The following is an 18,374-nucleotide window of genomic DNA, read 5'->3' as shown; positions in this document are numbered from 1 at the left end:
TGCAAGCCTTTACTTCTCAGATTTCTGAAGCTGACTTTCATTCTTAGCCATGTACCGGTTTTACTGCAACGCGATTTAGCACGATGGTGAATTGCTATGAAATAATCCTTACACTTGTGACTTGTCTGTTTCCATTCACAAAACTTTTCAGAGAGAGAAAGTGACATCTACTCACCTCAATGGTACGGCGTTATTTAAAATCTCTTGCGGCAGACAGAAAGTGCTGTGCTTCTCGTGCAGCTCTCTGTCATCACAATCCAGCCCTGTGAATGTGGTTTACAGAGACAAGCACACATAAATATGTTGTCCAGACAGATGTGATTTAAGACAGCAAAAATAAAACCATATTATATTATATTAACAAGTGTTTTATGTTTTTAGTCTCTTGGCTGTATTTATTTAATCAAAGATACAGTAAAAACAGTACTATTGTGCTCTCTATTGTAATATATTTTAAAATGTCATTTATTCCTGTGATCAAAGCTGAATTTTCAGCATCATTACTCCAGTCTTCAGTGTCACATGATCCTTCAGAAATCATTCTAATATGATGATTTACTGCTCAAGAGACATTTATTATTATTATCAAAGTTGTAAACAGTTGTGCTGCTTAATATATTTGTGGAAACCGTGATACATTGTGTTTTCAAGATTCTTTGATGAATAGAAAGTACAAAAGAACATTGAACCGCATTTATTTGAAATAGAAATATTCTGTAATATTGTGAATACATGTCTTACTATCACTTTTATGTCAAGAAAAGTATACAGTTTGTAAAGTATAAGTATAAAATGTATACATTTCTTTAAAAAGAAAACTTTTGAATGGCAGAGTATGTTATCCATTGACAAGGATGTTGGTCAATTTTGGAACAGAGTTTTTAATCGTCCAAATGGACGCAGTGTTTGGTTGACATTGAACATTTCAGCCAAATATCAGCCAAACAAAATTCTGCAAGGTGTTCGTCTGGGTTTGTTAATTCTCATTCCGGTGGCAGTGAAATGCTCTTTCAAAGCTCTTTTGATGACTGGTCTGTGTATCTCTGCTCCTCTGTTCATCCTGTTCCTCTCGCAGGGTCATGGCACTCATGCAGGTCTGCATAGTAATCAGATTCTCATTAAGGTTTGTCCCTTCACTGCTGCCATAGCCTTCATCTCCAAGCTTCTCCATGTCAAGGAACGTCGTCTTCCCTTCATGGCCCCTGAGATCTTGCTCAGCTTCCACACTCTCCCTCTGTCTGAGTTTTTCAATGCTCGTATTGTTTCTCCTCAACTTTCTCCTTTGTCTTTTCCTCCTCTGTCTGTTCTTCTGGGGACGTCCACATGTCTCTTACTGTGGGGGACTCGCACGCACAGATGGTCTTTCCTCGTTACGATCACGGCTACATCTCGGCCGATCAGCCCAGTTTCCAGAGGCGCATGCTGAAGGTAGCATGTGTGCAAGGCATGTGCTGCGGACACTCCCCTTACTAGATCTTCATCTTCCTCATTTCTAACTTATGTCATGTAGCGTGATTGCTTGTGTTATTGTTTGTGTCTCAATATTTACAATGAAATAACCTCATCCATGTCTGAAGGATCTGAGCGTTGCATGCAAGCTGCTGCTTCAGTGAATGTGGCTGATTCAGGGTGAATGTCATATTTTACCCCATAAAAATATTAGTAATTATATTTTGCATAACGAAATGTAATGCAAAATAATGGCACAATGCAATAATAATAATAATAATGCAAATAATAATTGTCCTGATAATAGATACACTTGTAAAGAAATATCCCCTTAGATATACAGTATAAGGAAACCTTGTAGTGACAAAATTGTGCCATTATACACTGAAAAAAATTGGTCTAGGATTAACAATTTTCACTAAGAAAGTGCTAGTAAATTTCAGAAATAATTACAAAGCAAGTAACTCATTGAATTAAACGTGAAATTTTAAAGTAAAAAACTTAAATTGTATTTGTAATAATAATTGTTAATATTTATTTATGTATTATTATTATTATTCAGAAAAGTCAAATGACCTAAATACAATAAACAACTGATGAAACTTGAAACATCATAGTTCTTCCATTCACTTTTTCATAAAAAAAACAACAACAACGAAATATATACTTCAAGAGAATGTTGTCTGTGCTTATGTGTGTGTGTCTCTTTTCCTGTGATTTACTTGAAAAATGTATTGTACTGTATATCACATATCTGTATGTTTTCATCAGGGTGATCAAGGACAAGCTGGCCCACCTGGACCTCCAGGTCCTCCTGGTGCACCCGGTGCAAGAGGGCCCCCAGGAAACACTGGGAAGGACGGCCCCCGTGGCCCAGCAGGAGATACAGTAAGACGCTTCAATCATTTTTACTTGCTCACGCAATACCTTAAAAGATGCTCTGCATAAAGGGATCATCAAATGTAAATTGCCGAGGTTAAAGCACATCAGGGATACAGTTTGTTTAAGTATGATATTACGGATCCCTGCACATGCGTGAACATTAGGGGCGTTTCCTCCTAGGAGACAAGGGAGGCAGTGTCTCCTCAGAAATGTGACATTAAAAAGTGTAAAATTCTTTTGTTTTTATAAAGTAACAGTGTCCAATAGCGATACTAGGAAAGTTACAGCTGGAGTCTCTCTCTTGCCTCCCCTGAGCCCATTGACTTTTAACAGACCCCCCAAAGCGTGCGGTGGGTTTGGTGGGGGGTAATTGAGAATGAATGGGGGAAAGTCACGTGAGAGGAGGCAATGCCTCCATCGTGCTATGATCGGTTATGACTGGAAATGATTGGTTTGTGCGATAAATCCCGCCCCTTGTTTTCGTGCGCGTTCTCAAATCAGCTTGAATGAAGACAATGATGGCATTAATGGGAAGACTAATTAAAAAGTAAGTAAACAACTTGGATATCACCGCTTTGTCACGTTAAAATCAAATATCGTGGCCACAAATTAACAATTAATTTCCATGAATATCAGCATATTTTACTAATTTCTTTCTAATTCATTCCCTCATTTTATTAAATCATGACCACGTTGTAATAATTTGTTCCCTTGTTTTAGTTCAGTCAAAACAAGGGAACTAATTAGTACAACGTGGCCAAGATTGACTATATCGAGGAAATTAATTAAGTTGTGGGAACAAAGTCTTAATTCATGGCCACGATTTAACTAAAACAACGGAATGAATTAGTAAATGGTGGCCACAATAAACAGGAATATATTGATCGATTATGCAAACAAAGACAATAGTGTCATTGTTCAGCTGAAGTCAGTTCAGTGTTGACTCAGTTCAACTGTGTAAAGTTCATCAATTATGAAACAAGTCGGCCATTTTAAAGGCTGTCTCAATCGCAGAATCCTTCCAGTGCACTGAAACGTTAGACATGTAACATGTTTTCATGAATGTAACAATCAAAGTATTTATCATAATGTACCTAAAAAAATGAATGTGTGAAAAATATCAGTTCTGCTGTTGTTCATAAATACCAGTAGTGATATTGTATAATGTGTAGTGAGCCAGAGTCCTTACTGTCCTTAGTGTCCAAAATTTGTGCATTCAATAGGCTATACTGATTCACGACCTGCATACACCATAGGCTATACTGATTCACGACCTGCATACACCATAGGCTATACTGATTCACGACCTGCATACACCATAGGCTATACTGATTCACGACCTGCATACACCATAGGCTATACTGATTCACGAATTGTTATTCACGATTGAGACGTCAGGGTGCCTTAGTTGTCAACAAAAATTATTCATTTAGTGCCAACAAAAAATATTAAGTTAAATTAAATTTGACATTTAAATGGATTGAACATAATTCAATTAGATTGTGACAAATTTTTCAAGAATTTTGTTGCTTTAGCTAATTTTAGCAAAGTAATTTGAACAAGCTGCTTAAACAGACGGCGTAGGGCACTAACTACCAAGGGGGCACCGAACAGTGATGTTTACTGAGGGGCCCTGATTGTACAATTGGATTTATTATCTGAAGATGTTTTTGTACTAGAAGCCTGTGGTTTACAACAGTTACAGGTTGTACTTTAAAGGTTAAATGCATTAGCATTGCTCCGCTCAGGCCTCTCATCTCACGGTTGTGTTTTGTTCAGCGAGAGGTGATGGAGAGAGAGAGAGGTTAGAGGGGAAGGGGGCAAATCCAGTTCATCATTCCCCTGACGGGGCGTTTGAAAACCACAGCCTATGCCAGTGCACTAAAGCTGAACCAAATATAGATTTTAAGGCTCAAGACTCATCTGGTTTGGGTAAGACACGGCCGCACTGTGTTCTTGACAAGCTCTGCTGTTCCCGAATGTCCCGAAAGAGGTATGGCGCAAGTCCTGGTTCAGGAACAGTTCTCACAACATTTCTCGCCTTAGGTCCCTTCAAATGAAATTCATCCTTAGGTAGCTTTATGAGGACTAAACGTGAACTTGAAATGATATTATTTCGATCAGAAGTTGGAATGATTCATGAGAAGTATTCATGGAATATTTACTCTTATCCCAGAGCTCAAACTGGGCTGGTTCTCACCGACACACTAGCCTGTCAGTTCTTTTCACAATACCAGGAATTATTCTTGCGTAGCGGCAGATTATGAGAGAGCCAGTACACATTCTCTTCTGTTTCTGCTCGATAAGACTGTCTGTCCTCTCACTCTGACTGTTAGTTTCACAAGCCAAAATGTTGACTTTCACCACTAAATCAGCAGCATATTATAGCTTATTCTGGCCAAAAATCATTCATTCAGATATAAAGAGGTTGTCTGGTTGACATTTTAAATTACCAGACTCATTTTACTCGATTTTACATGGCATTTAGGGGTTTGGCAAACATGCGAGAGATGTCATTTACTCTTGAGTCATCTGCCTCTATAGTTTATATATAGACTATATTCAAAAGTTTTGGGTCAGTAAGATTTTTTTTAAACAAATGAATACTTTTTTCAGCAAGGATGTAATAATTGTAACATCACATAAGATCGCAATAATAAATGACATTTTAAAATATATTAAAACAGAAAAAAGTTATTTTAAATTGTAATAATATTTCACAATATTAATAATTCTGATAAAATAAATGCAAAATTGGTGAGCATAAGTAAAAATAAAAAATCTTTCCAACCCAAAACTTTTTAATGATATATCCCAAAATATATGTCTAATGTAATGTATACATTTGTAAGTCAGATTATATTTATATAAACATATTTATAATATTTTATATAAATATATTTATAATATAGGCTACTGTGTAATATAATATTATTATATGTTATATTGTAATAAGTTATATTGGCCAGTCTTTAAGAATCACACAGTGTGTCAAAATAGGTAAACTGTTAAGTTTACTGTTAGTCACCTAATATACATATATAAAAAAGTGAAGTCCCAACACCTATTTTACCCCCACTTCATGCACTGGAGTAACACAATTCTGATATCATTTAATGAGTCGCAAAACATAGTATACAGTGAATGCATATAAATACAAAGAGAGAGTGTGTATCTGTGCTGGCAGGAGTAGAGCTTTAAGAGTCCTGTGGATAAAACAAGAAGACATGTCCTGTTCTGGTGTAAAGAAACATTTTATGAAAGCTGAGATCTATGAAATTCTGCACCATGTTGGTCACAGATGTTTCCTTGACATCTTACCAGCTAGTTATCTTCCATTGTTATGTTTTTCTCTTGCAAAACCGCCTTGTTAAGAAGCGCAGCTTGAAGGAAGGACGGGGAAAGCGAACAGCACAGGGCTTCTGATTTTCCCAAGCGCTTCCTCTGGTTTTGCTCATTTTTGACAGGGAACAGAAAATGATGTCTCTCTGTGTTGTGGCCGAATACCAGCTTTGAAGTCTGCTTGACATAAATTACTACATTTGACATGATTGTTTGTGTGTATGCAACTGTATGTATGGGCGCCATGTCTTCGATCACTCTGTAGATAATTTAGGTCCAGAATGAGGACAAGAATATCGATTACAAAATGAAAAACATTACTTAATTGACATCCCAAGGAGTTGTAATCCTACATACACCCAGGGCATCCTCCACAAGATGCATGTTATGTAGCCTACGCTCTTTCTCAATGTGTATATGACAAACACACACATACCTTGATTTTAATTATAAAAGGAGAATAAACATATGATAACCTTGTATCAGTAATGAGAAGGTGTTTGCTATTGGTGCCCAAAATCCGATGGTGAACGTTCAACTAAAATAACCAAAGCTTTATATCACTGCCCCCTAGTGGTTAAATGACAGACACAGCAGTCTCTGCACAGACAGACCCCATTTTAAAGGGATGGTTCACACAAAAATTTATATTTTGTCATCATTTACTGTCATAGTTTCTTTCTTCTGCTGAACACAAAAGAAGATATTTTAAAGAATGTTGCTAACCAAACAGTTGACGGTAGCCATTGACTTAATTTTTTTTTTCTACTATGGAAGTCAACAGCTACCGTCAACTGTTTAAATAACCGTCAACAGAAGACCGTCAACTCATATAGGTTTAGAACAACTTGAGGGTGAGTAAGTGTTGACAATGTTTTTTTTATTTTTGGGGGAACTATCCCTTTAAGAAAAAAAGAAAAGAAAAAAAAACTATAAATAAAATGCAATCAAAAGCGGCCTCTCTTCTGATACTAAATGACATAATTTTCCTAAAAATCCTGAGATGTGAAACCAGGCATATCTCGTTGCAAAATGTAACTATATTATCGCTCAGCACTTTATAAAGTTATAATTATATGTATAATGTCCAACATTATTCGCATACATATATACTTGCGTATTATATAGCATATCTCAACTGCTTGATTGCTTGTATTGTCACAAAATGTAAACTATATTATTCCCCAGCTCTAATCTGTGACTGAGACATGAAAATATTAAGATATTATAAATATCTTACGATATGTGAAAAGCGCTATACAGATAAATTTGACTTGACTTAACTTGATATTTAATGTGAAACTCATACCACTAACCCAATCAAGCCATAATGTAATAATGATGCACTTTAGGACTGGCACATATGACTTTTGGTTCTATAGCGCTGGTTTCCTTCAAAACAAGAGCTCTGGCATCAATCAAACACTGACTGTAAGTTTGTGGACGGTACATCTTAAAAGTTTGGTGTATTAAAGTAACTCTTAAATACTTCTCTGTCTCTCTAGGGTGCTCCTGGACAAGATGGAATAGAGGTGAGCGTGCAGCGCTGTTTATGATCATCATGGCCATGGTCTTCATGGCTTACATTATATAATTGTATGTTACTTTCTTTCAAACATGTTTTCTCTCTCTGCAGGGACAAAGAGGTTTACCAGGAAAACCGGTAAGATAAAAACACAAACCCTGTGTGTGTGTGTGTATGCTCATCCTTATGATCAAGATGTTTCTTGTTTTTTAGGTAAATGTCTTGCTTTCTCAATTTTATGAAAGACTAAATTCTTTCCTCTCGGCATAAATTTGAACAGCATGTTTGAGTGTTTTGTCCTTTGTGTTGGTAAGTGCTTGCTGACTTCAGCTGTCCTTAAACACACTGACGTCTGGCCGCAATGACATCTGTATGATGTCTTGAATTATTTTCTGCCTGTTTCACTAGAAAGACTTTTAATGTGTAATAGCAGTTTAGTTTTAGTACATGTGCATGTTTGTGAGTGAGAGGCTAAGATGAGAAACATACATGTGAGTATGTTTTTAGCAGTGTTGAAGTCTTATGGACCTGTTGTACATAAAGTCAGCATGAAATAGTGTTCGCAACCCTTTTTGCTTCAGTAATTTGATTTATTTCTAAGTGAAACATGAAATAAGAAAAATGTAGAGCTGAACTTGATTTTTATTTTATTTTTTTATCTATGAAAATTTAAAAGTGGCCTTTATATGTGGCTGGAGGGGAGGGGAGGGTGACGTCAGCCGAAAAGGAAAGTTGTTTCAGAGCTGAAGCAAGCTTTTACATCGAAACATTAGTACCAAGACTAAGATCTTTCTTTGGAATCATGTGAAATTATGCCGTGTTCCCAATAAGACCTTAAGACATTAAGAAAGAAAAAAAAGCTTTTCATCTTGACTATAATGGCATGAAATGGAATTTTCTAATTAGAAAATGTTCTAAATGCATCTTATTGATGTAATTACAGAAATTAATTACAGCTGTAATTACATGCAGGTATTTTTAAAAGTATGTATGTACAGTACAGTACACAATAAGTGTGTATTGTATCAAATGATTAATTTAAATGTTAAGACACCTAATGTAAAGTAGGACTGAGCAGTTTTATGTCTATCCTTGTATTGTGTGACTGGTAACTGGTAGAAGTTGATGTGGCATTTAGAAAGTAATTAGTCATAAGTAATGCAATACTTTTTAGAGAAAGTAATTAGTACAGTAATCTAATTACACTGCTAAAGATTTTCTTTTTTAGAATAACTCACCCAACACTGGACAACACTTGGATGAACGTCATAACACAGAAAAAGATCTGTCGTGACTTACATTACATCGCAAATTTAACATGGATTTTTGTGTTAAATGTCTTCAAATGTCTGTAAACGGGATGCGCTGTTATTCAGGTAGTTAGCTAGAAGTTGTTCAGCCGTATTATCTTAAAATTTCTCTAAAATGTTTCTCAAAACTGACCATAGAGACAGGCTGTTAATGAACGTCTCCTGCAGTGTGACTGAGAATGGTCTGCAATGTCACTTTTCCTGTAGCTCAAACAGTAGAGTGTTGGCGCTTGCGACGCCAAGGTCATGGGTTCGATTCCCAGGGAAAGCAAGAATTGATTAGAATGTAAATGTGTACCTTGAAATGCAATGTCAGTCACTTTGGATAAAAGCTTTGGACTTGCATTACATCATTAATTGGGTTTTGACCACTGATCTATTTAAATGACTGGATTGCTCATGACGTCATAAAAAGTGAAGCCACCGCGCCGCCATATTGGTATTCCCCGGTATTCCCTGACATTCAATTGAATTATTAGGAAATCATCTGATTATTTGGTTATTTGTTGGTTATTTGTTTGTATTAAACTGATGAGACACCTCACCATTTGTACTGTATTACAAATGTCAAAATGATTCCTCTGAAATCTGAATACAGATTTATGCTTTGTAAGGCATGCACATACAACTTAGTTCATCATTATTCACTGTGGTTATGTAATTATATTGTGTCATAAAATGCTGTTTTTATTCGTTCAGTAACTGTAAATGATTCAACAGTGTTTTCATTAACGGCATGTATTTCGAAGCAGTAAAGATAACCACTTAAACGTTGGTTACATGATACAAATAACACTTAATTCATGCAAACCGTCATATAATTTGAGCTTTTTAATGGTTTGCAAGATCTCCAAGAGTCTGAAGTGGATGTTTGTCAACAAAAAGACATCAGGAAATAATATATACGCTTCACAACTTATTCAGAGAAATGAAGCTGACTGCATATGGATTTAAAGACATCAAGCTTAATTTCCAAGCATTTATACTGTCGCTCTGAGCAAGATGATGGATGGTAAACGTTTTTTTATATAATATAGTGCAAAATAATAATAGGGGATTGTATGTATAGTAATATTTATTGTATATTCGAATACATTTCTGCTAATAATCCAAGATATATGTTCATGCCTAATATTCCCTGCATAATTACGTACATAAAAAAAATCTATTTTGTGTTAGTTCAGTTACCTGTGTCGGCAGTGTGCAGAAAACACACCCATCTTAACAATTTCTATATCGCTTATCCTGCCGAGAAAGACCATAAATATTACAGATAACGTTCAAAGTATCAATTAATGTACATACGTATATCTTAAAACTATTTATGTGCAACTGATACCCTGCTAAGCAGGTGATTTTAGGTCGATGTTTTGGCTGTAAGTCAATGATGCCCGCTGTCGGTAGGGAATCGTAAGATGGCTGCTCGAACACTTCCAGTGGCTTCACCGCCTGCTACCAGTTTAAAACGCAGTGATCAATATCCAGTCTTTCACATAGATCAGTGGTGCTGACACATTTTGAAAGCAGTGACCTATGATATTCTTCATCCTTGCATTTTTGGACATTTTCTTAACTGTTTTACAGGGTGAAGTTGGTGATCAGGGTTACCCAGGACCACAGGGACCCCCAGGGTCAAAGGTCAGATTATTGTATTTTTTGACACCTGAATATTGAAAAGTTTATAATCATGATCCAAAAACATACTGTTTTCAAGGTCCTTTTCGTCCATTATGGTATTTAAATGAGACTTCAAGTTATATTTTTTACCCATTCATTTGTGTATTTATCTTCTGTTATGCACTCTTTCATTTTGTTTCTTTCAATCCTCCCATGCAGCATATTCTTTGGGTTTGATCATACGCTCAATTTGACCATAGCCTCTTATTACTTAATCATTAGCAGCGTAATAAGAATGATTTCATAGTGTAATGGACTTCATATGGATCCGACTGCTCTGTTCATGCATCTTTTGCTGTAATCTCATTCCCCCGCGATCTGTTCTATATTAATTTAAATGCTCTTTATACGTTTGGCAGGGCGAGCAGGGAGAGCCAGGCCCTCAGGGTGACCGAGGAACCGATGGTCTGCCAGGCTTGAAGGTGAGCGCTGGGTGAAGCTATTTCTGTTTTATATATTTATATACAGTGATTCCTACAAAGACAGGACTTAGAGTAAATGGGTAATATAAGTGTGATTGATTGTGTTGGATTGATTTGGGCTTTGTATTTCTCAGGGAGATAAAGGAGATGTTGGAGAACAAGGACCCCAGGGCGAAACGGTGAGGAATGATGTATCTATGGTTCCATGAAGAACCTTTAACAGCCATGGAAACTTTTCATTGCACAAAAGGTTCTTTATAGTGGAAAAAAATTTCTTTAGATTATTTAAATGTTCTTCGGGGAGAACCAAATTGATTCTTCTATTGCAAAAAAAGCTGTAAAATGCTGTAAAGAAGCGCACGACGAGATAGAAAACAAAAACAGTTATTAATAAAATAAACAGGGAACACTCAGGAGATTGCAGGAGAATACATAACAACCACTTTAAAAAAAGACGATACCGGACAAAGGAACTAAGGAAGCACAAGGCTAAATACACGGAGAAGGTAATCAAACTGAATGGAGACAGGTGTCACTGATTAACAATCAAGGAAACTAACCAGGAACTAGTAGAGACAGAGCCACAGTGACGGGGTCTGAGGTGGAGCCAGAAGACTGAGGTGGAGCCGGTGGGTCTGAGGACTGAGGTGGAGCCAGAGGACTGAGGTGGAGCCAGAGGACTGAGGTGCAGCCGGTGGGTCTGAGGACTGAGATGGAGCCAGAGGACTGAGGTGAAGCCAGAGGACTGAGGTGGAGCCGGTGGGTCTGAAGACTGAGGTGGAGCCAGAGGACTGAGGTGAAGCCAGAGGACTGAGGTGGAGCCGGTGGGTCTGAGGACCTAGGCGAAGCCAGAGGGAAGGCGGAGCCTAACATTGCCAGACAAAGCCGAAGGGGTTGAGGGACGAAGTGTAGCTGAAGGTTCCTCACTCCTCAGTGGTGGGAGTGTGGGTGGGGTCTTCCCCCATTCCCTCAAACTCCACAAGTACTCCCACAGCGCATGATGTCGCCGGCTCACACACCTGGGGTCTCATTTATAAAACTGTGCGTAGGAACCTTACTAAAAGTGTACGTGCGCCCGAAAGCCAAAAATGGCGTACGCAAAAAAATATTCAGATTTATAAAACCGTTCGTACGCCAGAACCTGCGCAGAATTCACTTTATAAATCCCAGTCAGCGGAAGATTGTGTGCACATGTGTCTCCTCCCCGAATTAACCATATATGGAGCTTACAACGCCTAGTTTTACTATGCAGATCATCATTTGCATATGATTATTCATCCACGTAATAACGTTTAACGGTACAATACACATTCCATTAATAAAAATCAAGTAGTTGCCTATCCTTGCCTTGTTTTTGAATACATAAATCAAATAGTGTAAAATACATTTCAGAGAAAGTTTTTCTCAATCTTTTCCACTGGCCGAATTGTATTTTTAATTGATTTATATTTTTAATGGAAACAGATAGGCCTTGGGCATTATTTGCACAAAACTATTTTCTCAGACAATCTGGTATTATCATGATAAGCAATTATCTCTGTGGTTAAAACATTAAAACACAGCACGCTACAGGAAACGTGTTCAAAAACATCGCATCCACAACAAATATTTCTATTGACTGAATTTGAATATAAAAATGTTGTAACTTCTCAGTAATGATTTCATGTTTAAGTGCTTAACTCCATTAATTTGAATGGCATATTTAATCTAAACGTTTATATCAGAAGTAAAACATAGTTTAAATCATTATTTTATTTATTTAAACTGTTATTTGCGTCAGTTTCACTAAACGGCCCAACGCGCTCGCTGGCGCGGACATTTAAGAAGGGATGGATATTTGCTTCAAGTGACAGGCTTGGTGAGTGAAATTATATTTGTATTATATATTTGTATTATCTTTCTGTATATGTTTAATTTTCTTTAGATTTTCTGTCTAAAAGTGACCAAAAAGACACTTAACTCCAGCTCACCATCGGTGTCGCCAATTCCCTTTGTCTCCAGAATGTGCGTACGCACGGCTCAAAGTTTGCTTAAAGGTGCGCACATTCTCCCGTCAAGTTTGTTTTTTATAGATCACAACCTTTGCGTGGGAACTGGCGTACGTACGTTTCCAGCCCCGTTTTGTGCGTACGCACGCTTTATAAATGAGACCCCTGGTCAGACTCACTGTGGCGTTCGGGCTCGGGCGTTGGTTGGCTCAGTCTTTTTCTCTGGTGCTGACTCGTGCATTGCGGCAGACTCGGGCTCTCGCTGTGTTGGCTCTGGCTTTACATCCGTGCAGCGATGTGATGGCTGGCTGGGTTCTGAGTCCGTAATGGGGATGGTGATGTCCTCCGCTGGACAGATGGTAAAAGCTGATCCATTATTCACCAGCACCCATTCCACAAAAGCGACGAAATTCTCTCGAGGACCATTCCCTGGGAGGCGTGTTGTGGGAGACTCATCAGACCAGGCAACATTTTTCCGAACTTCTATATTCCAAGGCTGTGTGGTATAGGCCGTATATTTGGTAAGGCCGTGCGAATTGTAGCCTTAGTTTCCTGTTCTCAGCTGACAGGAGTGGCACCGGTGTGTGTTCTTCTGCTGCTGTTGTTCATCTGCTTCAAGGTTTGACATGTTGAGCGTTCAGAGATGCTCTTCTGCAGACCTCGGTTGTAACGAGTGGTTGTTTGAGTTACTGTTGCCTTTCTATCAGCTCGAACCAGTCTGGCCATTCTCCTCTGATCTCTGGCATACACAAGGCATTTTCACCCACAGAACTGCTGCTCTCTGGGTATTTTCTCTTTTTCAGACCATTCTCTGTAAACCCTAGAGATGGTTGTGTGTGAAAATCCCAGTGAATCAGCAGTTTCTGAAATACTCATACCAGCCCATCTGGCATCAACAACCATGCCACTTTCAAAGTCACTTAAATTACATTTCTTCCCCATTCTGATGCTCAGTTTGAACTTGAGCAGATCGTCTTCTTCTCCATGGGTGTGTCTCAATCAGCTCCCTAGTTCAGTAGTCTGGACACTGATCAGGGAGTCTGCCATTTTAAGGGCTGTCTCAATCGCAAAATCTTTCCAGTGCACTGAAACGTTCGTTCCTTAAAAAATCCCACAATGCACCGTGCAAACCAGGGAGCATAAATACATGCCATACTAATGTTCCCTTAATGGAAGTTCTGACACATGAAACATAAATCAAGTCAAAGTATTTATCATAATGTACTTTAAATAACATTAAAACATAATGTCAGAAAGAAATCAGTTGTGCTGTTGTTCATGAATACCAGTGGTGATGTTGTAGAATGAGGGCGTTGTCATTTTTAATACATTAGAATTACAAAACAAAACCAGAGAAACACCTCTCCACATCTGAGAATACTTGCAGATTTGTGTGGTCAGTTGTGTAACGTGTTTTCTCATCCCGGCAGGGCCTCACCGGTGAGAAAGGCACATCAGCATCTGGTGACATCATTGACTTTAATGGCAAACTCTTAGATGCCTTTCAGGTGAGTTGTGATTTTATTAATGGTAATTGCTAAAAAAAAACCTTCTCAACAACTTATAAATCTGTTATTTTTTCCCAATTGGCCATCTGGCTTAATGTCAATTTGATGTTACTGGTTAGACTTCCTGTAATGCAACTATGTAAACCACAGATGACTATAAATTCATGGTTGTACTTTTATTAATACCAAATGCGTTCTAAAATCTGAGGTCTGACATTAGTTGATTTTTTTTTCTGGCAGGCCATCAAAACCATCAGTGTCTCGGTAACTGTAATATAGCATGGGTTGGCATTTCTGCTTTTCTTTGGTTAAATATGCAGTAGGGCTGCACGATTAATCGAAAAAAAATCACGATCTCGATTCAAGCATAAATGCGATCTCATTTCTTAATGATGGCGATTCACTTCCGTGTATTTCCCTGCATTCAGATCATGCTGTATTCACGTGTTATTGGTCACACACTCACACAATAACAAAATAGGGTGTATGATAATAATAATATTCAAGTTGTACCGGCAAAAGTGCGTGTTCAGTGCTGTTCGCGAGTGTCACGACTCACGAGTCACCACAGCAATCAACTAACCGCTTACGTTTCTGTGGTAAGTTGCAACCTACAGCTCCTGCACGGGATTCAAGCAGCTGCAGCTTGTTTAAGGTAGCCTAATGGCGAAAACCATTTTAGAACAGCAGCGAAAATGTAAAAGAAGGCTATATAAACTTTAATATATCCTTTTATTGAAACGGGTGCTTTGCTGTGCTTTTACTTACATTTACTTACATTTTTGCGCAGAGACAATTTTATGTCCTATAAATGTGTCGTATTTTCGACAATCCGCGGATATTTCCGTTGATGATTGTTTAAAGGTATTAATAACAAACATGAATGAATGAGAAGGAAAAGAACAGGAAGTGCTTTATATTGAAAATAAATATTAAAAGCGTGATAAGTCGCGAAAGAGAACTGAATTATTCTGACAGGATGCTGTGCGCGCGCTCCGAGCGCAACACGGACAAGCAGTCTGTCTCTGGTTGCGCGCCTAAACGGCCAAATAAACACAGAAATATTTCAAAATGCCAAGTCGAGTATTCCCGTAAACACAGTAGATGTAAGTACTATGTACATTCTGTGCCAATTGGAGCAAAAACCACAGGTTCTATTTAGTTATTTTAGTTAATTATTTATTATTGTATGTTAATGTTCTCAACAACATAAAACTTTAAAATTATTCACTTTAAGGTGTCTAAAATAAAGAAAAGAGACAATTTTTGTTACTCCTGCACTTTATTATACTGAATGTCTTTTGTTTTTTTGTTGTTGTTTTTTTTGTACTTGAGTGCAATAAATTTTGGTTGAAAAAATGAGAATCGTGTAAGAGAATCGTGATCTCAATTCCCATGGAGAAAAATCGTGATTCACATTTTAGCAAGAATCGTGCAGCCCTAATATGCAGCCTGATCCTTATTATCCTTAACAAATACTCACTGTATCTGCGTGTGAATTTTTTTTTTTTTTTTTTTTGCAGTTGCCAAATTAAACACTATGTAAATAATGTTTTTTTTGTTGTTATATTATTAATGTAACTACTATTATTATTATTATTATTATTATTATCAAAGTCTTTAGCGTGCATGCAACATGATGTTGTAAGACAGTGAAGTAAACATGACTGACAAAATTAAATTTAAAATAATTGTTCAAATAATTTTACTTTACTATGCTATGCTTCTTGTAACATTCCAAAGACAGATTTGGGAAATTAGATGCAATTAGTAGCAAATGTTGTTGTGCATATTCTTGTTCTGAGAATGTGTATATGGGCTGTTTAATGAATGGTTCTTGTGGTTACATTAATTACAATGTCTGTTTAAATGTTCTGGATGATGCCCTTCTTTGAAAGTCTGTGTTTTGTCACACAGCAATTGGGAAATGGGAGGAAAAATTAGGAAATTTGTTATTTTTGACATATGCAAGGCTTTGTGGTCATCTCTATCAACAGTGTAATCAGTCTGAAATGTTTATCGAACCACAAACCTTGCCAGCTCATTGTACTGATACATTGAAATATGGTGTCAAGGAAATTAAAAAGATCAGCCAATAATTATGGTTTGTATCAGACTAAAGAATAGCAATATTTCCATCAAAGAATGCCACCAACATTGTTAAGGGATGTTGTTTTCATACTCCAAAAGTTTCAGATCCCACATGGTTGATTACACATTAAGAGTTATATTGGAACAACATTTCCCTGTTTTATAGCAGTCGTAAAATGAGGTCTATCAGAGGTTTGTGGTTCTCAAAATGCATAAGTGGGGTTTTCAAAAAGACCATTTTATAAGCTTTAATTCTTTCTGTTCCGTTTGCTTCCCAAATAGGGACCACCTGGCCCTCCTGGACCCCCGGGACAACCAGGAAAAGAAGGTCCAAAGGTGAATATCTTTCACAATTTGATCAATTTCCACAGTGTTAACTCTTAACGAGTGGCTCGGTTGGAACATGTGATTGTCAGAGACGATGTAAGCCATTCACTAATTAATAGCATAATGAGAAATATCAATTCTGTTCTTCTCTGAGTATGTTTCATTCATCCAAACAGGGTGAGCTCGGCTTGCCTGGGCCTGCTGGGGTTGATGGCGAAAAGGTGATAATTTGTTCAACCCATTCAGAAGAATATAACTTCTTAAAATAACCATAATTTTTATAACCATAGTTTTACAAGGACAAGAACAATTGAGTTCATTAAATGTTAATGACTAATTTAGATGTCTGAGGTTCATGCAAATGAATTACACATCAATATTTGGATTCATTTGATCATCAGGGTGATAAGGGAGACACTGGAGAGCCTGGTGACACTGGAGAGAGGGGGGAGAAAGGAGAAATGGGCCTGTCTGGTCCCTCTGTATGTATACATTTTTCTCCCCCATTTTCTCCTTCTAAATATTCTCTTTTTTTTTATCATTTTATTGATATTAATTAAATGTGTTAAAGGGAGTGGATGGGCAGAAAGGAGAGAAAGGAGACTCTATACTAGAAGACAATCTGGTTAGTACAACTGCACCCGCATTTATTGTCTCGTTCATTAATATTCTAGTGTCAGGAGTACAGTCATCTTCAGCTGTGGTTTTATGACTATCTACAGGTTCAGATGATTTCACAGCCGGGACCACCAGGGCCTCCAGGTCCACCAGGACAACCTGGATACATGGTGAGACACATTTTAGACTTATATGATATTTTACTTTCAGTTAATTTGATGACATCTGAGAACAAATATGATGACTGTTGACAATTTTACAAGTGACTGCCATAAAATGGAATGAATGAGTCATTTTGATGTATCATGTCTCGTGTTATTTATCCTTGGATTTTTATCTGTATCACATTAACATATGTAACCAAACTGTACTTAGCCTAACAATATGTTCTCTCTCTTTTTTTTGCTTTGATGGAGTTTAAATGCCATCTGCAAGATCATGATTTTAAGAGTGATATAATAACATGATTCAAAGTTTGTGACCGTTATTATGTGTGTTTTAGGGTCATCGTGGCATGCCAGGCACCAAAGTAGGTGTTTATTTTCTTAAAACAAAATCTATTCATTTATATGGATTCCTAAATTGAGTGATTTATCCAACTTTTTACTTTGACATGAAACCCATCATAAACCAAACTTAACTACTTTGAACTCCTTAATAAATATCTGGAGATATCAAGTGAAGTCTTAAACGCTGTACTGAATTTCTCACAGGGTGATCAAGGGGAGAGCATTAAAGGAGAGAAGGGAGAAAACGGTGCTTCAGGAATACAAGTGAGATAATCTAATCCCATAATGCACTAGTCCTGGATTTAAAAGCAAAAGCCACATTCACATAGATGTACGATGCCTGTGGATGTTATGAGTATGAAGTTATCCATGGTAGTAGTATGCGCACATCCAGAAAACGTTGTACAGTCCAGTAAATTGATTACTTGGAAGCCCGACTTTTATTTACTCTCTTATGAAGTTATCCATGTTTATTATATCTGTAAGCTATAACCATTACATATCCGATGGTTTATACTTGTTGTTATGTTTTACAGGGCCTTCAGGGTCCTCAAGGGCCCCCGGGAGCAACAGGATTAGTTGGTCTACCCGGCACAAAGGGTGAAAAGGTAAACAACTAATCACTATTTGTAATGGCCATTAGGTTTGAACAAATGTATTTGTGCTAACGATTTTATTCCTTTCAGCTCCTCCTCTAATTTAATATTTTATTTATTTATTTTTATT

General features: G+C 37.3%; 1 protein-coding gene across 6 annotated transcripts in view; it reads left to right on the top strand.

The window, feature by feature from the left end:
- The window catches only part of col23a1a (collagen type XXIII alpha 1 chain a), a 127,867-nt gene that overhangs the window by 104,560 nt on the left and 4,933 nt on the right, over positions 1–18,374 (top strand). For 4 of the 6 annotated variants that reach the window (XM_079893478.1, XM_079893477.1, XM_079893475.1 and 1 more), the window contains 17 exons: positions 1,357–1,428; positions 2,221–2,337; positions 7,179–7,205; positions 7,310–7,336; positions 10,093–10,146; positions 10,545–10,607; positions 10,742–10,786; positions 14,026–14,103; positions 14,344–14,367; positions 16,477–16,530; positions 16,698–16,742; positions 16,923–17,003; positions 17,093–17,146; positions 17,244–17,309; positions 17,642–17,668; positions 17,853–17,912; positions 18,185–18,256. In XM_079893478.1, the coding sequence (XP_079749604.1) occupies positions 1,357–1,428; positions 2,221–2,337; positions 7,179–7,205; positions 7,310–7,336; positions 10,093–10,146; positions 10,545–10,607; positions 10,742–10,786; positions 14,026–14,103; positions 14,344–14,367; positions 16,477–16,530; positions 16,698–16,742; positions 16,923–17,003; positions 17,093–17,146; positions 17,244–17,309; positions 17,642–17,668; positions 17,853–17,912; positions 18,185–18,256 (966 nt within the window). The remainder of the gene's footprint in view (positions 1–1,356; positions 1,429–2,220; positions 2,338–7,178; positions 7,206–7,309; positions 7,337–10,092; positions 10,147–10,544; positions 10,608–10,741; positions 10,787–14,025; positions 14,104–14,343; positions 14,368–16,476; positions 16,531–16,697; positions 16,743–16,922; positions 17,004–17,092; positions 17,147–17,243; positions 17,310–17,641; positions 17,669–17,852; positions 17,913–18,184; positions 18,257–18,374) is intronic. The other 2 variants (XM_079893473.1, XM_079893474.1) reach the window with 2 other exon arrangements.

This window comes from Squalius cephalus, assembly GCF_949319135.1.
Source record: "Squalius cephalus genome assembly, chromosome: 14".
Classification (NCBI taxonomy): Eukaryota; Metazoa; Chordata; class Actinopteri; order Cypriniformes; family Leuciscidae; genus Squalius; species Squalius cephalus.
Note: the sequence above shows the minus strand (reverse complement) of the source record. Positions and strands in the feature narration are given on the sequence as shown.